The sequence below is a fragment of the Lipotes vexillifer genome, unplaced genomic scaffold (genome assembly GCF_000442215.2).
Source record: "Lipotes vexillifer unplaced genomic scaffold, Lipotes_vexillifer_v1.1 scaffold376, whole genome shotgun sequence".
Lineage (NCBI taxonomy): Eukaryota > Metazoa > Chordata > Mammalia > Artiodactyla > Lipotidae > Lipotes > Lipotes vexillifer.
In genome coordinates this window covers 512,977-537,304 of record NW_006785037.1, presented here as the reverse complement: position 1 = coordinate 537,304, position 24,328 = coordinate 512,977, and the positions used below count along the sequence as shown (strand labels likewise).

Here is a 24,328-nt window from a genome sequence, read left to right as displayed (position 1 = left end):
AAAAAAAAAAAAAAAAAGAATCTAGGGGTAAGACGGGAATAAAGACACAGACCTACGAGAGAACGGACTTGAGGATACGGGGAGGGGGAAGCGTAAGCTGGGACAAAGTGATAGAGTGGCATGGACATATACACTACTAAACGTAAAATAGATAGCTAGTGGGAAGCAGCCGCATAGCACAGGAAGATCAGCTCGGTGCTTTGTGACCACCTAGAGGGGTGGGATAGGAAGGGTGGGAGGGAGGGAGACGCAAGAGGGAAGAGATATGGGAACATATGTATATGTATAATTGAGTCACTTTGTTATAAAGCAGAAACTAACACATCATTGTAAAGCAATTATACTCCAATAAAGATGTAAAAAAATAAATAAATAAATAAAAGAAATGAGCTATCAAGCCATGAAAAGATAAGAAAGAACCTTAAATGCATATTACTATGTGAAAGAAACCAATCTGAAAAGGCTACATACTGTATGATTCCAACTATGTGACATTCTGGAAAAGGCAAAACCATAGAGACTGTTGAAGGATCAGGGGTTGGAAGCAGTGAGAAAGGGATGAAAAGAGAGAGCACAGCTGACTTAGGATAGTGAAACTATTCTGTGTGATACTATAATGACAAAGCAGAGTATGTCTGAAGGCAAAGGAGGCCTTTTAAGTCAACAGTCTTCACTACTGAGAAAAAAACATTATCAGCTGAGTCAGCACGCCCCTCAGTGTGCCCAGAATGACTGTCAATTCCGTGCGTAATTCTAAGTCCTTCCCCCAAGACTCACATAAAGCACATTCTCTTTCATCTCGGACCAAAGCTAATTGACTACATAACTCCAGAATTGTGACTTAAAGGTTGAATAGCTTATCTTCTCCTTTCTTAAATGTATTTGAAGATTACCAGATTTTACAATTTTCTTAAGTGTTTCTTAGAGAAGCAAGGGAAATGAATAAAAGGTTTAATCATTTGGGATTCAAATGAACCAAAGTTACAGCCTTCAAATTCACTATTTTAAATTAAATTTGCAGAACAGTTAAAAAGGCCCGGCTGAAGCTATCAGATATTTTTTCTCCCAAGAGCAGAAACTGAGAAGTCATGGCAATAATGACCAATAACTGGGAACTTGAGAAAGTCAAGTTTGGGGTACACGGTAATAGAGAGGGTATAAAGAGAAAAACTAAAAAGAGCCCATGAGCACAATGTAAGGTCAGTATTTTCTAAAGCAAATTCATCTCTGGAAGACAAAGACTAGTTAAAATAATCTAACAAAGCAAACCAGATGTTAACGAGAGCGAATACTAAAAGAATAGATAGTACAGTAGAACTTGTATTTTTAAATTTCACCCAGAAAGCCAGTTCTTTACACAGTGAAATGCTGTGTTAATGAAGTTGAAAAGATTCACAAAAACATATTGTTAATATTTATCAAACTCAAGAAATGAATGATAGGACTTCCCCGGTGGCGCAGTGGTTAAGAATCCGCCTGCCAATGCAGGGGCCACGGGTTTGATCCCTGGTCCAGGAAGAGCCCACATGCCACGGAGCAACTAAGCCCATGAGCCACAACTACAGAGCCTGTGCTCTAGAGCCCACGAGCCACAACTACTGAGCCCGCGTGCCACAACTACTGAAGCCCAGGCGCCTAGAGCCCGTACTCCACAACAAGAGAAGCCACTGCAATGAGAAGCCCGTACACTGCAACGAAGAGTAGCCCCCCGCTCGCCACAACTAGAGAAAGCCCACGTGTAGCAACAAAGACCCAACGCAGCCATAAATAAATAAATAAATAAATGAAAATAAATAAATTTATTTTTAAAAGAAAAAGAAAGAAATGATCAAGTAAACTTTTTCAAAGCACCTGAGGATATGCGTCATCACTTCAGGGTCTTCACTGAAAGAGAAAAACATTTCCATCTCTGTATTCTACTCTCAGCATTTCTGACGCTCAAGTGTGTGGGTGTTATTCCCACAGCAAACAATTCTCTGACACCAGCTGAGTGTCCTACAATTTAACTCAATCCTGACGCTACCTACCTAGAGATAGCATCAGATCCCACAGGTTAAGGGCTCAGTCCCACAGACAGCTCCCACTTCAGATGCCAATTTTAAGTCCTGACCAACTGGCTATAAATTGGCCAAGTCCAATAGTTTGCTAGAATGGCTCCCAGAACTCAGGAAAACAGTTTACTTACTACATTACTGGGTGATTTTTTAATAAAAGGATACAACTCTGAAACAGCCAGATGCAAGAGATGCACAGGGCAAGATAAAGGGGTGTGGAGTTTCCATACCCTCTCTGGGCACCCCACCACCCAGCACCTCCAAGGGTTCAGCAAACAGGAAGCTCTCCAAACTCCACTCTAGGATTTTTATGGAGGTTTCTTCAGGTAGGTATGATTGATTGGCCATTAGCGATTAAGCTTAATCTCCAGCCCCTCCCCCTTCTCAGGGAGAGAAGGGGTGGGGCCTGAAAGTTCCAACATTTTGGTTGGTTCCCCTGGCAACCAGCCCCCAACCTTAGGGGCTTTACCAAAAGACACCTCATTAACATAAACTCAGGTGTGGTTGAAAGGGGCTTGTTAGGAATAAGAAAAGGCTCTCCTTTTAGCCTTTAAGGCTCTTGTCACTTAGGAAATTACAAGAGTTTTAGAAGCAAGGTGCCAGGAACCATGGACAAACACCAAAACATGTATTTCTTATTACTTTACAGTATCACATTGCTGTATCTTCTCTTTTCCAAGCTCTCTATAATTCCCAGCACACATAAGAAGATAAATTGTTTGTTATGCAAGTCAGGCAAACCCTTCCTATGGTTTAAGTAGCACCAGAATTGATCTGTTTTGTCCAAGTCAAAACAAAGAATGACTTCAGATACGGAAAGACAGACTGGAAGTTATGTCAGAGAATTAAGACCATCATGACCTTCAAAACAAAGAATGACTTCAGATATGGAAAGACAGACTGGAAGTTATGTCAGTGAATTAAGACCATCATGACCTTAAGATTCTTCTAAGGATTCATCTTTTATTAATTGACCCAGCTCATCAAGGTATATTTCTAAAATTAGTTTTGAATTGTCATCCCAGATGGTATGTTACATTTGTTAATAGTATTTGTGTAATACTAACTCCTTAAAAAGTTTACTTTTTTATATAGCTCACATGCCCATACTTCTTCAAAGAAATTACTTAAAACAGGTGTTAATAAAATACAGTAAGATTGATGGCCACGATGGTGAAGTAAGACCCTGAACGTACCTCCTCACACGGGCACACCAAAATTACAACTGTTTACAGAGCAGCTATCTATGAGAACGTCTTGAAGACTAGTGTCTTGAAGACTAGCAGAACAGGCTCTCCACGACTAAAGATAATAAAGAAGGAACCAGATAGGAGAGGTGGAGACATGGTAGAGTCAAGACACATACCCCTGGGTAGGCGACCCACAAACGGGAAGAGAATCATAATTGCAGAGTTTCCCCGAGGGAGCAGGGGGACCAAAAGCTCCACATCAGGTACCCCAGCCTGGGGGTGCTGCATGGACAGGATGACCCTGTAGAACGTCTGGCTTTGAAGGCCAGCTGAGCTTGAGAACAGGAGAGCTGGAGGGGCTACAGGAAACAGACTCCACGCTTAAAGGGTGCACGTAAAATCTACACGGTCCAAGTCCCAGCACAGAGGCAGTAATTTGAAAAGAGCCACTTGCTGATCTTCGAGAGTTTCCCAGAGAGGCAGAAGGCAATTGGGAGTCCTCCTGGGGACACAGATCTGGTGAGGATGTGGAGAAAAGGGAACCCTCATACACTGCTAGTGGGAATGTCAATTGGTGCAGCCACTGTGGAAAACAGAATAGAGGTTCCTCAAAAAACTAAAAATAGAACTACCATACAATCCAGCAATTCCACTTCTGGGTATATTTCCAAAGAAAATGAAAACACTAATTCGAAAAGATACATGCACCCCTATGTTCATTGCAACATTGTTTATAACAGCCGAGGTATGGAAGTGTCCATCAACAGATGAATGGATAAAGAATATGTGGTATATATACAATGGAATACTACTCAGACGTAAAAAGAATGACACTTTGCCATTTCCAGCAACATGGATGGACTTGGAGGATATTACACTAAGTGAAATAACTCAGAGAAAGACAAATAGCACATGATATCACTAATATGAGGAATCTGAAAAACAAAACAAATGAACAAACATAACAAAACAGAAACAGAGTCCTAGATACAGAGAATGAGCTGGAGGTTGTGAGAGGGGAGACGTGTAGGGGGGGATGAGTGAAATAGATGAGGGAGATTAAGAGATACAAACTTCGGTTATAAAATAAGTAAGTCACGGGGATGTAATGTACAGCATGGGGAATATGGTCAGTGATATTGAAATAACTTTGTATGATGACAGATGGTAGCTAGACTTATCTTGGTGATCATTTGGTAATGTATAAAAATACTGAACCACTATGCTATACACTTGAAACTAATATAATATTGTAAATCAATTATACTTTGATTATTAAAAAACACAATGACATAAGATGGTAAGCTTTAATAGTAGAAATGAAATCATGTTTTTCAAGATAGACTTTAATTTTCCTTGAACTGATTTATATTAAGACCAAAGCCTTAGGAAGAATTTAATACTGCCTTATTCCAAAAAAGCGTTTGAGGCAGCAAGAGAAACTAAGTAGAGTTTAACTACGGTTTTGAGATGATTACGACAGTGAACATTTATTGGTGTAGTAGACGCTGTTAACTTTTAATGGTTGTTCCAGACCATACTGCTATTAAAAAAGAGAGAGGCAACAATGAACTGATTAAAGTGTTAGGCTCTGTAATTAACTAACTTACCCATATATCTTAAACTCCTCCCTCATCCAATCCACCTTTCATGTAAAGTTCTGGCAGAGTACTTTATTGCCCCCTTAATCAGCTATCTAACTACATGTGAAGGTAAAAAAAAAAAATTCTGAAGTTGTTTCTACACACACCTGTATCCTTTCTCCAAAAATTCATAAGCTGATTTTAATTATTCTTCCAATTAACCGTGTTTAAATGACAGTAAATACGAGACATGATCACAATTGCTGCAAATCGCAATTTTAGACTAAAATTTTAGCCAGCCCCTACCCATCCCCCACCATGTCACCCCAAAGAGCTCCTGCAGGCCACTCTACTGAGTCTAAACCAAGACATCTTACCCTTCAGCACCTGGGATGGCCTTGCCAGGATTCGAACCTGGATCATCTGTATGGTCAGACAGAGGCTTCCAAAGAGCACAAGACCAGCTGCGGGTGCAGATCCCTTCCTCACAATTAAAATTCTGAAAAGCCAGGCATTTTCAGAGAACCAAGTTTGCAGAGACAGGTTTTACTTAGATACTAAAAATAGAGAACTCAGGGGAAAAAATGAACATAATGATCAGGCTACATGTTTACAGCTAAAAGATACTTCCTCATACACATCTCCTTTGATCATAACCACCTTGAAAGTTAGGCAGGTCTCCTTTGATCATAATCACCTTGAAAGTCAGGCAGGTAAAGACTGCCCTAATTCTTCTAAAGTTACTGCAGAAGTGTCACAGACAGAACTCTTCTAATGGGACTGACTGCTCTAAATAGTAAGGAAAACCAGGTGGTCTCAAGAACTTTACCTTGGCATTTTTCTGGATTGGGCAAAACTTTGGACCTCTTTTGAGGCAAATTTATTCGTGGATCACCAACTGTCAGTCCCAGAATAGTACCTGCTGGAATTTCTGCTGGTGATGTTATTCCTTTAGCAAAAAACAAAACAAAACAAAAAGCAAACAGAAAGTTATTCACCAATACATATATATTTGCTTTTATTTTCAAATTTTCTAATGAAACTTTCACCTTGGGCTAATTATGTAAAGACACATATTCCCCTTTTTTTCCCCGAAGATACTTTCAGAGAATAAATTAACATTCATAAAGAGTGAAGTTTCTTACAAAAAGCATTAAATTAACATAACAGGTTATTTTACGACATGAGCATGTATGTTCCTATCAATAACTACAGGAGCCTCACACACAAATGCAATCATGCGAAGGTAAGTAAGATTTTAGTTTAGTAGCTGGCACACGCATTTATCTATAGCAATGGAATGCCAATTATTTAGAATACTAACACCTCATTTGTGCTTTCTTGCTGTATTTTAACAAACAGTTACAAGTTAAAAAGCAGACTACATTTAGGTAGCTCAGCTGCAAGATGCTCTTTTAACCCATTTCCCACTCTTCCCTTCTTCCCCAGTACAACCCCGTCTCCCCGTTATACCTCCCAACAATTCAAAAACGGTTTCCTGTCTGTGATGAAGGGAAACGCTATCAGGATTCCTGCAGGTTTCAATCCACCAACAGTGAGGTGTCTTCTCTGTGTCCTCTCCCTCCTGGAAAACAACAACTCCTGTTCACCAGACAAATAATGGATCAGACTTAATAATTTTGGTTAAAATGGTTGTGCTATTGGCCCCATCCTTTTTTCCCTGTTTGTGGGAATGAATCTTTTGTGAGGGGGACCAGGGAAACTGTCACATCAGATTAATGATTCTTCTAATTACAGACAAGGACACAGGACTATACTTCTCTCAAGATTTCACAAACTAAGAAAAACATTCCTGGTTTTCTGAGAGCCTACCTACCTAACTGACTGCACACCTATGGTCTCTGTAGCACAGTGCCAACAAGAGATGCCGTGCCCTTCTGCCACTCTACCAACTTCATCACCACAGAATGGGGCAATAAAATTTTCCTCACCAAAGAAAAGCCAAACCAATACCTTTTAAAGAAATCTTTGGCAAAAGGATTTATTACTACCATAGTATTTCTAGAAATTTCAAGGAAGTTACACAAGTATTTTACTTGCCTTTCTTCTGAACAGAACTAGGAATTGGGAAAGGTTTCAAACAGCACTTCAAGTACCATAAGCATGCCCAGGAAGAGAACCTACAGCCATGATTCATACCAAAGTTCACTGAAGTAGGATGTGCCCCTACAGATTCTAACCTGTAATACATGCGCCCATTACCTCACACAAACTCAGGTGGCACAAACTAGTGGTTCAAAGTACAGGCCCTGGAACCAAACTCCCTAGGTTCAAATCCTCCCTCTGCAACTTATGAGCTAGCATGGAGTAACAACTCTGCACCAGGCACTGTGCTAAGCCCAGGGGACAGGGTAAAGAATGGGACTGCTCCGTCCTCGCCATGACGAAGCTCAGACTCTCAGGAGACACGAACATCGAACAAATATGCAAACAAATCTAGACGTAAATAGAGGAAATGTGCAAGATGGGATGAAGACAACAGGAGGGATATAATTTGACTTAGGGGATCAGAAAACGATTCTAGAGGAAAATGATATAGATGCTGAAAATTAAAAGAATGAGGAAGGCTTAGCCAAGAAGAGCGATAGAGGTGGGACATTCAGACGGGCTCTAAGGGAGGTGAGACCTGACATATTCTAGAACTGGAAGAAGGCCAGGGTGGCTGAAGTGCCAAAGGCGAGGAGAGATGAGGCCAGACAGACATGAAGGTGTAAGATTACCAGTCAAATTAAGGGCTTTGGAATTTATCTCAAATACAATGAGAAGCTATATCCAAAAGCTTTTAATCAGGAAGTCAAATATCCCTTTGCCTCCTACGTGGAGAATAGAGTGAAAAGTGAGAGCAATGAAGGAAAGTTAAGAAGCTGCTTCAGGATCCAGGAAAGACACAACAGTGGTTGAGACTACTGCGGAAATACGGAGGAGGGAGAGAGAAGTCGTCTTTTTTTTTTTTTTTAAGTATCTGTCTTCTAACAGCTCAAACTCTGTTCAGATCTATCACCGTATTCAACGTGTCCAATCTGCAAGAGGCACAGGCGCTGAGAGGTTAATTGCACAAACACAGAAAAACAAACCGAATCTGAACCCAAAGTGTCTGATTCCTAATCTAGTCTCTACTCTCCAGACCTGCACTGTCAACATGGCAGCCACTAGCCACAGAGAACAGTTTGAATTTAACTGTTAGTTAATTAAAATTAAATAAAGGAACCAATTCACTTCCTCAGTCACGCTAGCAACTCGGTAGCTACATGTGGCTGGTGGCTCCGTAATGGACGGCACAAAGAAACATCACCCTCGCAGAACGTTCTATTGGACAGAGATGCACTCAACACACTGTTCTCAACCTGTTAGACATCACCCTTAAAACTAGCCCCAGAAAATATGCATCACACAAGTACAAACAAAAAAAAATTGCATATACTTTCCAGGATTTTAGGGGCTCCCTGTTAGCTGCCTATGGAGAAGTTAAGAACCGTCTACAAGACTCAGAAGCTGCAGGAGCAGTCTGTATTTAAATAAGAACAAGTCAGTTTACTTATTACATTCACTTAGATTTGCTCTTCTAGGAAAAGTGAAAGATAAAAGTCTTTGATAATAAGCATAAGTAGGGAAACAAACATTTATAAGCCATGGCCCAAAATGTTACCAAATTACGTTCAGTTTCACAAATTTGCTAAGAAGGAGGTGACCAGAATAAAACATTACAAGCACGTTTATTCTCACAGTGTGGACAGAAGCAGCTTTGAGTGCTTCAGTTAGGATGGAGTGGGAAAGTGGACCAATCAGCCGGAATCTGTTCATCTCCATCGTCAAATCACTGAAAGAAAGAAAAGGTCTTAAAATGGAAACTTCCATCATATATGATGTCTGTTTCACCGGCAAAAACAGAGCACACCTTCACTGAAAATGGTCAGTAGGTTCAGAGCAAATTCAACCCATACCTGATTACAATGCCTGTGGTTGGAGAGATCCAAGAATACGGTTGAAGTGGATCTCTAGTTCCATCACCAATGACTTTTTTAATTGGTTTAGCATTTTCCTCATCATCTTTCCATTTTCTTTTCTTGCCAATTTTCTCTGTGGGCAGGTCAGTTTGGCTTTTTTCTTGGGATGGTGTCAGAAGGGGATCAGGGAGGCAGACAGTCGACTTGGTGGGTTCCATACACTGGCACACTGCTTTTATTTCCTCTAAGATATCCTAAGGATATGTTTAAACATTTTACTTTTAAACTCTGGAATTTAAATACGTTTCGAATTTAAGTTGGTTTAGTTTATGTTATTTTTTCTACCTTTAAAAATGTACATTTTTATTATTCACAAATTAAACTATATTTATCATCATCAAAAAGGTTTTTTGATTCCTCTGCACTTAGAACAAAAAAAGAACTCTGAAATGTCAAAGATTAATGAAAACAACATGAATACTCTGACCAGTTTTTTTTAAAACTAGTTTAAAGAGGAATTTGGAGAAAATTTACAGTCTACTGTATAAAAGCAGTGAGTATGATAAAAAAGGAAAGCTAAGCTAAATGCAGTATTAAAAAATCATCAGAATTACTCAAAACAGATTCTCATCATCAAACAGGCTCTCACAAGCACCTGAATACCAATGAGCCAATTCAGGCTGATGGAAGCATTAGTCCCAGTGCACCATTTCAAGCCCTTTGCGTAATAAGATTGGTTTTCATCTCTCCTTCTACTTAGGGCTTACTAAAAGTCAGGTCAAGATTTGCTCCACTTAATATTCACATAACTATCCTCCCTATATTCAAATACCAAGCTATCAATCAAACTTTTAGACTATTCAAATTTCTATAGCACTGATTTCCAACAGTAATCAAGAATACAGTAACAGAGGGATGAGGAAATACTGTCAAGGATTATACCTGTTTAAGACTTGGATGAAGCCAGATCCACAACTGCCTGCTCTCAGAAGTGTCACCAGGGGTCCTCTCAGCCTTCCAAATAAATGTCACAGGACCCAGCATTTCTCTAGGGTATTTATTTGCCCGGTAAAGCATGAGACTACCTTGGCGCTTTCCAGACAAACAGTGAACTGCTGCAAAAGTCAATCCTGACAAACAAAAGCAAAATTCTAAGATTTCAAGTGCTGAGACTGCATTATTAGTTCCTGATAGCCATACTGTTATTTATTGTCTATCTCCATGATGGATGAGGTGTTGGTTTTGATCACTGCTTAGATAAAGAAGTGATCAAAACCACCCAAGAAGTTCTCAATAAATATTTGAGTAAATGATTTAATGAGCTTTGAGTTTCCTCCTGCCTAAATTCACTCCACCAGAATAATGGTTTTCTCACTTTACACTCAACAATATTTGAAATGGCTTAAAAGCCACCCCAAGTTTTCCTTATATGAACATAGTCATTGGTAACATGAACTGTCTCAGTAAAGCATGTTTAAATTCCAAAATGCTTACAGCAGACACTTGTTCATGAAATGAATACATATACAGAGACTAAAATAGGACTCTGGGCTTCCCTGGTGGCGCAGTGGTTAAGAATCCGCCTGCCAATGCAGGGGACACGGGTTCGAGCCCTGGTCCGGGAAGATCTCACATGCCACGGAGCAACTAAGCCCATACGCCAAAACTACTGAGCCTGCGCTCTAGAGCCCGAGAGCCCCAACTAGTGAGCCCATGTGCCACAACTACTGAAGCCCGCGCACCTAGAGCCTGTGCTCCTCAACAAGAGAAGCCACCGCAATGGAAAGCCTGCGCACTGCAAGGCAGAGTAGGCCCCGCTCGCCGCAACTAGAGAAAGCCCGCACACAGCAACGAAGACCCAACGCAGCCAAAAATAAAATAAATAAAAATAAATAAATTTATAAAAAATAGAATAAAATAAAATGGGACTCAGCTCTGAAACAAGTTTACCTGTGTCTATGCTACACATTGGAGAAAGTGCCTTCAGTATTTCTTCCTCTTTGCCCTTCAACTCCAAACAACAGTAGTAGGATAAATCCTGCAAACAGAGGGAGATACAATCAAAACCTTGAATTTCCATTGAAAATGTAAGCGGCAGTGTCCTACTTTTTAGAAAGAAAATATGTGTTTTATCCCATATTCACAGATAAGTTCGAAGTAGGCTGTAAAAACTACTGCCTCTAAGTAACGGGATTATCCCTCTCCAAAACCTAACTAAAGTAAACAAAATCAGAGTAGAATAAGCAAGACAGTAATAAATCCAGCAATATTATGTTAAGGTTGCTCACTTTGGTTACCTAATTCAGGACCTCAGGATTACTAAACACTGAGCCTAAAGACACACGTGGCAGTTTACGCCACATTTCTCCACTGCTCAGTCTTGACCATGGTAACCAAATTTGACTAAGCAATGCACAAGGAAAACTGAGAGCAATCGGGGTAAGGCCACACCAATTTAAAGAAGATGAAGAGAGCTCAGACTGAGCTAATAAAATCAATTACATTAAAGAACTATAATAATGGTTAATGGATACTGAAAAGTTACTTAAGTGCCAGCAATGGGCTAACTCCTTACATGGACTGCCATTTAATCTTCCCAAGACCTGATGAAACCAGGTACTATCGTAATCTTATTTGACAGATGAGGACACTGAGACAGAGACTGTTACTTGAACAGAGCCATATCATCAGTAAGTGGAGAAGCTAGCGTTCAAGTCAGGCTCACTGACCCCCAAACCAACCCCTCCGCCACAGCTCCTTTAAGCAATTTCAGTACACGCAGCAACTGAAACTAAAGTCATAGGTAAGGCTCTGACAAACTCACATTAATCAATGCTATCACTCACACACAGAAATCTTCCCGGCAATAGCGATCCACTCTCAGCTGTCAGTGGCAGAGGAACCCCACCAGAGTGTGTACAACTGGGTGACAGCAGAGAATAATAGTTAAGAGCGTGGAACTCTGGAACCAGACTACCTGGGCTCAAATCCCAACTTCACCACTCATTAGTTGTATGGCTGGGGATAAACTGCCCAACGTCTCAGTTTTCTCATTTGTAAAATGGAAACAGTGGTAAAACTTACTCCATACTGTTGTTGTAAGGATTAAGTGAGTAAACACATGTAAAGTACTAAAACAGACATAAATTAAGTACTCAAAAATATTTGTTATTACTAGCTATTATTTTTATTACTTAGGACTAATCAAATGTAAAGAAAATACCTGATAACCTCAGCAACAATTCTGTCCAAAATGAGAAGTAACTATATGTCTGCCTTAAAATTTGAGAAATGACAGAGTACAGTGGAAAAAGCAAAGGCCAGGGGAATCAGCTCCCGACGTAGCACTGGAGAGGGCCTGTCTTGCTATGTAGGCCACCAACAAGCTGTGCAGCCCTAGGCAAGTCACTTCATCTCTCTGGATCCCAGGCTCCTCAACAGTCAAAATGAAGAATTTGACTATAATCCATGATTTCTGCTGCTGAGTCTTCAAATCAAAGGCTCTTATAAGGTTCTTGTATTTACTTTACACCCATTAGGATGGCAATTACCAAAAAAACAGAAAACAACATGTGTTGGTAGGACATGGAGAAACTGAAGCCCTTGTGCACTGCTAATGGGAATGTAAAATAGTGTAGCCTTTATGGGAAAAAAGCATGATGGTTCCTCAAAACAATTAAACAGAGATCTACTACATAACCCAGCAATTCCTCTCCCGGGTATATACCCAAAAGAACTGAAAGCAAGGAACTGAAGAGATATCTGTACACCCATGTTCGGAGCAGCATTATTCACAAGAGCCAAATGGTAGAAGCAGCTCAAGTGACCGTTGACAGATGAATGAATAAACAAAATGTGGTTACATACATACAGTGAAATATTATTCTGCCTTAAAAATGAGGGAGGACTTCCCTGGTGGCACACTGGTTAAGAATCCAACTGCCAGTGCAGGGGACACGGGTTCGAGCCTGGTCCGGGAAGATTCCACATGCCACAGAGCAACTAAGCCCATGTGCCACAACTACTGAGCCTGCGCTCTAGAGTCTGCGAGCCACAACTACTGAGCCCACGTGCCACAACTACTGAAGCCCGGGCGCCTAGAGCCCGTGCTCCACAACAAGAGAAGCCACCACAATGAGAAGCCTGCGCACCGCAACAAACAGTGGCCCCCGCTCACCACAACTAGAGAAAGCCCGTGTGCAGCAAGGAAGACCCAATGCAGCCAAAAATAAATAAATAAATAAATATAATTTAAAAAAAAAAAAAAAAATGAGGGAAACTGACGAATGATACAACATGGATTAATCTTGAAGACATCATGCTAAGTGAAATAAGCCAGTCTCAGAAGGAGCTGGCTTACTGTATGAGTCTGCTTATACGAGGTACCTAGAGTAGTCAGATTCATAAAGATGAAAAGTAGAATGGTGGTTGACAGTGACTGGTGGAGAGAAGAATGGGGAGTTAGTGTTTAATGGATGCAGGACTTTGGTCTCGGAGATGAAAAAGCTCTAGAGACGGATGGTGATGACAGTTACACAACAATGTGAATATACTTAATGCCACAGAACTGTATACATAAAAATGGTTAAAATGACAAATCTGTTGTTATGTCTAATTTACCACAATTTTTTTTAAGGTTCTTGTATTGATTATTCTGCTACATTGCTCTCAAGAGGTAGCAGAGGATGCTAATACTAACGGCTTTCAAAAGTTGGCCAAGGCCATCCTGCCATTGAAAGATAGGCCCTCTGCAAAGAACAAATTTCTAAACATGTACTGGAAGAGAGAGAAAGCTACTGAATTAGCAACTGACCGGGGGCGGGGTGGGGTGGGGGGAGGCGCAGGAGAAGACAGGACAGCCAAATAAATACTATTATGCAGCTCTAAAACCACTGTCCTCTTAAAGAGCTTAAAACAAACTTCCCAGCATAGATGGGTCTCAAATATCTGTGGTGGTGAATGACTGCTGAATGAATCCCGAGCATGACCGACAAGACCCTGCAGGATCTGGTTCCTACTTATTCTCCAGAACTAATCTCGCCCTATGTTAGCCCTGCTCTCACTCTCTTCATCTTTGTCACAATGAATTTATTTCAATCCTTCCTTCCTATCTGGCTGCCTCTGCCTTCACCCACTCCGCCATTTCCTTATCCCTTAGAGCTCAGCTCAAGCATCACTTCCATGGGGAAGCACTCCTATTCCTGTTACAAATGGTCACGGTATTGTATAGTATTCCCTTACAATTGTATATTTGGCTAATTATTTGATTAATGTCAGTGTGCCCCAATAACTTTAGGCTGCTTCATCTCCAGCATCTGGCAAAATGCCTCTTGCCCAGTAATTATTTTCAAAATGAATAATCTTAGATAGGGCTTTGGCATACCATGAACTAGTCTAAAAGTCTAAATCAGAAAGGGTCTAAACGAAAATAAAGGGGAAAGCAATCGGAAAAGCATACCTGAAGGAGGCAGCGGCTCGTCATGGCTCGATAGCAGGCTCTGTGGCTCTTGACTGTCGGCCTCTCCCCCAGGCAGTAGCCCCACCTCTTGACCATGTGAAACCGCTTCGCGTGCCAGATGTGAGTTTCTAGCCATTTGTTCTTCTTTTGTCTCCGGTTAAATTCTAGCATCCGGTTTATGTGACATCGTCGAGCTTTATGGCACTTATTTTTTGAGTGTTCTTTTTTCTGATGAACTGCTTTCTCTGCCTATAGTTTCAAGAAGACAGGCAGATCCTAGTTTGTAACCATCTCAAAACAAAGTTAAATGTTAGGAAATCAAACAGCTAATTTTAGGTGAAGTGGAGTCCCTTACAGACTCCATTAGTTTGCTTAATTTTTTAACTTGGTGATTTCTCCAATGAAAGTAGAGGAGGCAACAGAAAGAGTGAAGATTTTAGAAAAAGGTAAACCTAGGAAGGAAACACAGTTCTATCACTTACTAACTGGGCAAGCTTCGGGGACTGGGAAGATTAGAATATCTATAAAATGTTCAACACAGTAACTCAAACTTGTTTGTGGCTATTAATATTAGAAAGCAAGAAAGAATAAATCAAATGCTAGCTTTGTGTTGATTTTTTTCATTGTTTTTTAACATCTAAGAATATAACTAAACCCAAAACTTAGGACCAAAGATATAAAAGTGGGGAAAACCTGCACATTTCATATCACTTAGGTACTGACAGACAAATGCTAAATGCTATCACTAGGAAACAGACTTCACATTAAATCTAGAGAGAACAAAATTCCTGTTTAGTTTTCATTCTTCACTTCTTCCATAGCTAAGCTAAACTTTTGTGGGAAAAACTTTTCCATTAGTTTGTGGGCCCCTTAAGAATAAAGACTTTACCTTAATGGACCCTAACCTCACCACCAGCATAGTACCAGTACACAGAAGGCACTCGATAAAGAAATTTTGAATCAATTAGTAAAGACATAGGGTGGTTAGACAATCATAGAATGTCCAAGCCAAGAATTTTGGTAAAGCCAAAAACAACTGGACTTGAACAAAAAATTAAATCCAAGTTCAAGTTTTCAACATTAAAAAAAGACAAAAGGCAAATACTAGGCATTGATGCTGCCTTTTTTAACCTTCCAACTCTCAACTGGTCACACCCCCAAAGTGCAGAGCTAAAATTACTTATCTGGTAAGAAGGTCAAATTTTCATTTTAAATCTGGCAGGGGAACATCAATGGTTTAACATCATAAAGAGAGAGAGTTTCCAAATGCTGTATTTAAAAGTAGCTGTAATATCCAACAGCCTGCTAATTTTGGAGGGGGGTGGAGGTGGGGAAGATAATGATTAAACCAAAAAATATGCAAAATGAGCATGTTTTTAGTATTCATTTTAATAAATTCTGTTAATACTTCTCAACTTCCTTTAAGAACCACTAACCTAAACATTTACATTAAGGGACACTTATACCTCTTTCTGGGCAATCTCCTGTAACCGTCGAGGAAGGCGTTTGACATTGTGACTCATGGCTCTTCGTCTCATGTGCCGTGGCAGCGTCTGGAAAACCAGTGAATTAGAAGATTTCTGGGCCACTGCTTTCAACATGGCACTGATTTCAGCAGCTCGAGCTTGAGCAAAAGTAGAAGCTGTGGAAGAAAACACCACCGTCATTAAAAACTCATCTTGAATTGACACTTCTCCTGGTAGGTTTCAGAAGGAAAACAGATTTGAAGCACATGAGCTTACAATTCACCCACTACCCTAACTCCTAACAGATTAACACCAATAGTAGTTATTTCTGTTACATGATTGTGAAACTAAGGATTCGGTTTTACTTTTCTAATCAGAAAAAATTTAGTTAAAAAATAAGGTAAAGGGCTTCCCTGGTGGCACAGTGGTTGGGAGTCCGCCTGCCAATGCGGAGGATGCGGGTTCGTGCCCCGGTCCGGGAGGATCCCACATGCTGCGGAGCCTGCGCATCCGGAGCCTGTGCTCCGCAGCGGGAGGGGCCATAGCGGTGAGGGGCCCGCGTACCGCAAAAAAATAAAAATATAAAAAATAAGGTAAAAAAGAGTTTTTTTAAAACAGAGAGCTGGGCTTCCCTGCTGGCACAGTGGTTAAGAATCCACCTGCCAATGCAGGGGACACAGGTTTGAGCCCTGGTCCAGGAAGATCGCACATGCTGTGGAGCAACTAAGCCCATGCACCACAACTACTGAGCCTGTGCACCACAACTACTGAGCCCATGTGCCACAGCTACTGAAGCTCACATGCCTAGAGCCCGTGCTCCGCAACAAGAGAAGCCACCGCAGTGAGAAGCAACGAAGAGTAGCCCCCGCTCACTGCAACTAGAGAAAGCCCGCGTGCAGCAACGAAGTCCCAATGCAGCCAAAAATAAATAAATAAAATAAATAAATTTATTTAAAAAAACAGAAAGCTACATGCAATATAATCACAACCATTCTTTTTTTTTTTCTTTTTTTTCTTCTTCTTTTTTTTTTTTTTTTTGCGGTACGCAGGCCTCTCACTGCTGTGGCCTCTCCCGTTGCGGAGCACAGGCTCTGGATGCGCAGGCCCAGCGGCCATGGCCCACAGGCCCAGCCGCTCCGCGGCATGTGGGATCCTCCCACACCGGGGCACGAACCCACGTCCCCTGCATCGGCAGGCGGACTCCCAACCACTGCACCACCAGGGAAGCCCACAACCATTCTTAAGTGTAATAATTCCACAAGAAAACAAAGAAAAAACAAAATTTTAAATGATTTTGACCCCAGAGGTTTTCTTCCTTAATATTTCCTGTTTTTTTACAAATATGTGACCATAACTATTTTTAGTTTTCTTTATTGAAAAATAGACTATTTTTTCTGAATAATAAACAGAGCACTGGAGAAATTTAAGTGAATGCTTCCAGGAAGGCATAAAGAAACACCAGAAGGCATGCTTAAGGTGTGTACAAGGAATACAGGGTTACCAGGTAGTGAGGGGTGACAGTGAAGGGGGGTATTGGGAAATGAGACTGGAAAGGGCCTGGAGACAGGTACTTACAGGTCTTGGTTGCCCTCAGAGTGCGTTAAATTGGGTTTTATCTTTCGAGATGCTGTGCTGAGGAGTGTGGATGGCGTTTTATACTTTTTAAAAAGGGGAGAGGGGGTGACAAAGATGACTTTAAGACAAAAAGGAACAGTTCACAAATCAGAACCTCTAAGAAGACAGTAAGAGAGAGGAAGGAGCCCGAAGGAGGGAGAGCTAGCAGGCCCAGAAGCGCTGGTCTGAGTCCAGGCTGGAGGTGAGACACGCCCATGTGGACAGAAGGGAGGAGAGAGACGGGGAGGTGGGGCCAAGGCCCGGGCAGAGAGAAGGCACTAGAAATCTGGCTGCAGGAGAAACAGAGCTCCTGGTACAATCAAACTTGGCTTCTGTGCAAATACCTACCGGTTATATACTTGGGAATCTCCTGAGAAGTGCCCTCGGGACCTGCTTTCCATCCTCCCTTTTTTTTAAAGGTTACCCTGGAGGAAGACTGCTCCTTCGCATCAGACTCAGCCAGTGAATGGTGGCTTGTTTTGGTTTGCCGCTGTCGTGAAGTTCCAGAATGAGGCTCTAGTACATTTTCAAAAAAGAAAACAAAAAGAAAAAACGTCACTTTTATCAGAGATAAGGATTAGAGTGTTGGGTGAAAACTGATCAGGTTTTTAATCCTGCAACCACCCTGTAAGTGGCTATTACTATCCTCCCCTTAAGTAGGAGGGATCTCAGGCAGGGAGGTGAGTTGACTTGCCCAAGGTCACATAGCTAGGAGGCAGCACACTAGCTAATCATGTCAGTGTGACCCATGAAAGAACCTTGGGTATAACAGATACGAGGGAACTTTTCTCCATATAAATAGTGCAATGTGGCTTTTACACCTAAGCTCCCTTAAATACTATAATCCACATGATTTTGCATATGCAGTCTTTCATCATAATTCTCTGGCACACTCAAGTTGAGAGCCACTATGCTAAGAAAGAAATAAAAGCAGAGTCTCTATACAAATGTCTAGGCATTCAAACCATTCTGACATTAACACAATATCTCTATGAATACAAGGAAAGATCAGTAGAGAATTTTACAGCCTTCCTGTTTATTTCCATGGCAGTGATAATTAAGCCCCTATAATCATGAAACATGTTGCAAGGTCTGTCATTGTGAGGTTTAAATGAGATAATGTGTGCTATGGCTTCTCACCTGGCACAGTGGGCATGAATGTTGGATCTGAATCAATTTTCTGTTGCTGCCTGATGAACAGCTATCCCCTTCATATCACTTTATAAGGTTCTAAAATCAGCACACAAGTTAAACGCAGATATGATGAATGCACTGCATTTCTTTTAGGAAATATAGAAGTGTCATTTAATAATAACTGTTGGGCTTCCCTGGTGGCGCAGTGGTTGAGAGTCTGCCTGCCGATGCAGGGGACATGGCTTTGTGCCCCGGTCCGGGAGGATCCCACGTGCCGCGGAGCGGCTGGGCCCGTGAGCCATGGCTGCTGAGCCTGCGTGTCCGGAGCCTGTGCTCCGCAACAGGAGAGACCACAACAGTGAGAGGCCCGTGTACCGCAAAAATTAATAATAATAATAATAATAATAATAATAATAATAATAATAATAACTGTTAAGGTACAGATAAAATATATCAGCTGTAAAATACCTACAGCCAATTCTCATTATTCCCAGCAGTTATGTTCTAGAAAGTCACAGCCAACACTGAACTAGTGAACACTGAACCACTGCTCCTAGAGAAAACAAGTATGTATCTATGTATGTATGTATATATACATCTCACAGAGATGATGATCTTAAATCGTAAGAACAACTCATCCTCGTAGATTCTATTTCCTTTCTTTTACAAAGAGAAAATGAGGTTCAGAAGTGTTAAGTGACCTGCCTGAGGCTGCCCCACAATCGGAATTCAAACCCCGGTGAGAACTGGAGCTTCTTGCACTATACTGCCCTGTCCCACCAGTCGCCTTCCTCTGGTCATCTCTGTATGAAGCTGAAGCAGGAAGGCACTGGGAACCTCCACTGGGAATACCCACATCAGGTGACTCAAAATCTTCCCCACTCTTTGCACGTCCGCGAATGACCATCAAAGTGCCATGAGTATTGAGTTTGGGGTTACAAATTTAGCAACTAGGTGAATTTGCAAATACAAAACTTGCAAATAATGAGGGTCAACTGTATCTATTTTTAACTCAACTCCTTTATCATTTAGATTATGACTATCAAAAGGAGCTGACAAAAGCAATCCAAATACAAGCATGTGTAGAGAGCACCATGTTTACCTTACCTTTTTGAGACTGGAAAGGTTTTCTACCTCCATTATGGTACTTTACACCACTGTCAGCCACAAAGCCAGAGGATAAAGTCACATTGGTGGGCTGGTTTCTCATTTTCTTAGCATGTTTCCTTTCTTTTGCATTAGACATTTCTGGAAAGAAAGTAATAAATTTAGTACAGGGAGAAGGAATTTCCTTTCAAAAATAAAAATAAATTTAATGGATAAATGTTCATGTGACTCAAAATCTGATTCGTCAATATAATAAATCTCCATTTATTATAGCTGGATTGATGATATCAAAACGTTATCATGATATTAATCTACAGCAAGGACCCAAAACCCGATTCAACAGAAAAAAATAATTTTGTTTTGCACTGTCAAATAATTAAGTCACATGCCAGTGTTGACACTGCATAAAGTCTATTGGAAGAATGAAAAATGAACTGTGAGATAAGATCCCTATGCCGCGGTAAAAGAATTAGCTAAACCAGTTTATCAAAATTCTTAGGTGAAACGAGTCACATGAATCAATGAAATATGGGACACACTATTCAGATATGGTAACTTCACCAAAAACTGAACATAAATTACTGATGTTTTCATTTCTACTGCTGAGATGAGGCCAGGTGTACCTTTCATTTAGAATAGCAAAACGATTTCAATTTGAAGGACAAAGGACAAAAACCTAGTGGAGCCTGATTACACAGTAGTTCTCAACTCTCAGATTCAATGTCCCCTTTCTTTTACTGAATAGTTTGAACACCTGTTTTCTATTTTTAAATGAAATTCATTAATTACATAACCTACTAGTCACATAACTTTTATCAAAACATGTCCTACAATACATGTCCTCATTGTGATGCAAAGGAGAACTAAAAGTAATTCTAATAAAATATCTATTTTCTGTATGTAAATATTTCACCATAAGTAGATGGCATTATGAAATAGAGATATTTTTAACCCAGGGAGATAATCACTGACACAGGCACCAACACAGCCATGGGCACAATCTGTAGAGCTGGAGAAGGCTCCTGAAGCCCCCATGCAACAGTCATTAACTCTTTCCTTGCTGACTGTAGGGAGGTCGGACACAGGGAATGATCCTGCAGGAAAAGGGGGATACTAGGAGGCTGGGAAGCTCAGAGTAGCAGAACCAAGATATTCTCCAAGCATTTAAATGTTTTAATACCAGTCTTTACTCATACCTAAACACAGAATTACGTGTCTGGGGCTTCCCTGGTGGCACAGTGGTTAAGAATCCGCCTGCCAATGCAGGGGACACGGGTTCGAGCCCTGGTCTGGGAAGATGCCACATGCCGTGGAGCAACTAAGCCTGGGGGCCACAACTACTGAGCCTGTGCTCTAGAGCCCGCAAGCCACAACTACTGAAGCCTGCGCACCTAGAGCCCGTGCTCTGCAACAAGAGAAGCCACCGCAATGAGAAGCCCGTGAGCAGCAATGAAGACCCAACGCAGCCAAAAATAAATAAATAAATTTAAAAAACAAACCAAAAAAAAGGATTACGTGTCTGCAACAGCTACAAAGGCAAAGTAACACCGGTGTGTTGCACTAGTACCTCTAAGAGAAGGCAGTAATGCCACTGGCGACATAATTTCCCAAATTGGTAAGCGCTCTTTGGTAAAGTACAAATTTTTTTTAAAAAATACAATCTTGCCTCATTTATTGTATTCCTGGAAAATTCAGTGTATATTAAATCCATGAAGCCGATGCTTTTATGCAAAGCAGAGTCAGGTACTACACACTGCAGGATGGCTAACATCCTTGACCCCTGCCCAGTAAATGGCAGCAGTGTTACCCCAATCATTATGCCGACCAAAACACCCACACAAACTTTCAAATGCCACATCCGGATTTGCACCACGTCCAATAAGTAGCACTGAATTAACTACCTTCCATTCACTTACCACCTTTCCAATGCAAGACTTCATGCAAAATTAAGAGTAACCTATGTGGCATAGTGTTCAAGAGCCTTCACTATCTTCCTTAACACTTTTTAGTTGTATAATCTTAGGAAAGTTACTTTCCCTCCTTGAGCTTCGGTCTCTCCTTCTATAAATGGGAATAATCAGCAGGTTGCTATGAGTATTAAATAAGGTAATGTACATAACACAAATCATGGGGCTTTGCATAAACTAAGGGCTCAGTTTATGGTAGCTCTTATTCTTAAATAATAAATGAAATAACAGAGACTTATGTCATTTCACCTTCTCACTCCATTCTGCTTTGACCTAAATGAAAGACAACCAGATCTATACCCCAAAACATTTTTCAAACTAAAAAATATGTAGGAGGTAAATAGAGTTCTACAGAGCTTGTTGCCTAGTGAAGGACAAGATTCAGATCAGTCTGTATTAAGAACCATTCAAAATTATCCTACAAAACAAATTATTCTACCTGCTTGCATCAGAACTTGCCCAGCAAAACAGAGCACTACCTGGGAACCCTGGGTGGGACACCAGGGTTAGGGTGACCTTCAGAAGTCACATTTCTGAGCTTAGGTTCAAGAGCAAAAAATTAGCAGATTGGGCTTCCCTGGTGGCGCAGTGGTTGAGAGACCGCCTGCCGATGCAGGGGACACGGGTTTGTGTCCCGGTCCGGGAAGATCCCACATGCCACAGAGCAACTAAGCCCATGCGTCACAACTACTGAGCCTGCGCTCTAGAGCCCGCAGGACAGAACTACCGGGGCCGTGTGCCACAACTACTGAAGCCCACGTGCCTAGAGCCTGTGCTCCGCAACAGGAGAAGCCACCACCACGAGAAGCCCACGCACCGCAACGAAGAGTAGCCCCCATTAGCTACAACTAGAGAAAGCCCATGCACCGCAAATAGAGAAAGCCCGTGCGCAGCAACGAAGACCCAACGCAGCCAAAAATAAGTAAATAAAAATAAAATAAAGTTTAAAAAAAGTTAAAGAATAAGACCACATATAATAAGAGACTAAATTTTGCAGTATAGCACAATAGGAAACTTGATAAGGGAAAGAAATGTGAATCTGCAGGAAAAGTCCTTGAGAAAATAGGATTTCACTAGTTGGAACTCCGACAAGGAAGAAAGTATTCAGGAATCTGCTTTGTGAATTCAGGAGTGAGGATGCTGGATAACTAGACTAGAATGGGAAGAGACAGCAGAAGGGGATAAAACTGAGTAGGCAAGGGGAGACCACAACTCTAAACCAATGAAAAAGCCAGAAGTTGGAAAGCCAAAACCTTAGCAGTATGTAGAACAAAATAAGGGGGAATAACAAGGATTTTCTTATATTCCATTTCAGAAGCAGGATAGGGCAGGGATTTTGCCAGTCTTTTTCACTGCTGCATCTCCAAGACCTAGCCTTGCACAAAGCAGGGACTCAATATATATATTTGTTGAATGTACACGTGCACGCATAAATGGAGTGAAACGTGCCTATAATGCGTATATTAACAGTAAAGAATATTTAGCCAAGTGGCACCGCTTCTGATACAGCATTACCGAATATCTGCCAAGAGAACAGCTCTGGGGCCATTTGCTGGACCAAGACCTATAATCTCCTACCTGAAATCAGATCCCAGTCACTAGGCTTCTGCTGAGATAGAAAGGGAATGCAGAAACACCTTGAAAATCTTGGGGAGCTCTCCCAGAGAAGGGAGCATGGGAGGGGGTAGGTGAACAATGCCCAGGTCTCAGCGTGGTCCCCTCAATGACCCATCTTATTCCTTTAGGATGTGCAAGCCAGCTCCCAGGACGGCCTCTGCCCGGAGGTGCGATGCAGAGAAATGACGATCACAGGGTCTGAAGTGTAAGTAGATAAAGTAGGGGGTCCCCGGAGAAAGAGATGCAGGCATGAATTTCTTGACATAAGAGAAGTCATTTTCGGCCCAAGCCATCTTGTGATCTAAGCCTGGCCACAATGCTTGCCTTTAAACAGGTCTCAGTAATAGTGATCTTAAGGGAACTAAAGAACAAACGACAGTTATCAGGCAAGAGAAGTACCAATAGTAAAAATCAGTTGTAAACTCCCATTTCTAGTTCCATGACAAGATTAGCCTGAAGCACTTTCTTGAGCTGTTTTGCAAAAGCTGAACCCCCTCGAGCACTCAATCACCAGATCAACAGAAGCCACAATGATGTTGACCTTTATTATGACCCTGGAGGTTTCAACTAAAAATTGGACTCCGTTGACCTTTGCCACAATTCAATGCTGAATTCCCCTCTGCTGGAGCCCCTTCATGAATATGCATGCATCCTTAGCTTAAAACTTCCCCAATTTTTCTGTTGGGGAATACTGCTTTGGGAAAGATCCCCGGTGTTCTCCTTACTCGCAGCAAGTAATAAATCCTTCCTTCTCCTGATCTTTGTCTTGGTTGGTTTTTTGGTTTTGTTTAGTTTTGTTCGTCTCGACATCCACCAAGACGTGAACCCAGTTCTTGGGTAACAGAAAGAGGTGCCAGGCAGGAAGAGGGGCCCCTGCGCAGGCAGCAAGAGAAGAGTAGGTCAGCTGGGTGTGAGGGAGAGAATCGGAGGGGAGCCCGGCCAATACTGGGGCGCCGGTGGGGACCGCCACACACACTCCCCCATACTTGTGAACCCTGGCGGACGCCAGCCCCTCACGACCTACCTGCCAGACGTTCCGTGGTCCCAGGTCAGGATGACAATGTTCTACCACAGTCCCCGGCGCGACGAGCGCCGCGAGAGAGCTGGAGGACGCATGCGCCACTGTGACTGCGGTCTCCACGTGGCCCGGAGTCGCATGGAAACTACAACTCC

The 24,328-nt window shown here is 41.6% G+C and overlaps 1 protein-coding gene across 2 annotated transcripts in view; it reads right to left on the bottom strand.

Annotated features, from left to right (window-relative positions):
• Positions 1–19,710, bottom strand: part of POP1 (POP1 ribonuclease P/MRP subunit) — a 34,554-nt gene extending 14,844 nt beyond the window's left edge. The window contains exons 1-10 of one of the 2 annotated variants that reach the window (XM_007457158.1): positions 19,572–19,710; positions 17,679–17,846; positions 15,717–15,892; positions 14,251–14,499; positions 10,743–10,830; positions 9,735–9,922; positions 8,790–9,046; positions 8,572–8,665; positions 6,301–6,412; positions 5,657–5,776 (exon numbers count right to left, since the gene is read on the bottom strand). In XM_007457158.1, coding sequence (XP_007457220.1) covers positions 5,657–5,776; positions 6,301–6,412; positions 8,572–8,665; positions 8,790–9,046; positions 9,735–9,922; positions 10,743–10,830; positions 14,251–14,499; positions 15,717–15,892; positions 17,679–17,846; positions 19,572–19,710 — 1,591 coding nt within the window. Of the gene's footprint in view, positions 1–5,656; positions 5,777–6,300; positions 6,413–8,571; positions 8,666–8,789; positions 9,047–9,734; positions 9,923–10,742; positions 10,831–14,250; positions 14,500–15,716; positions 15,893–17,678; positions 17,847–19,566 lie in introns of both variants that reach the window. The other variant, XM_007457159.1, reaches the window with a different exon arrangement.
• Positions 19,711–24,328: the final 4,618 nt, after the last annotated feature.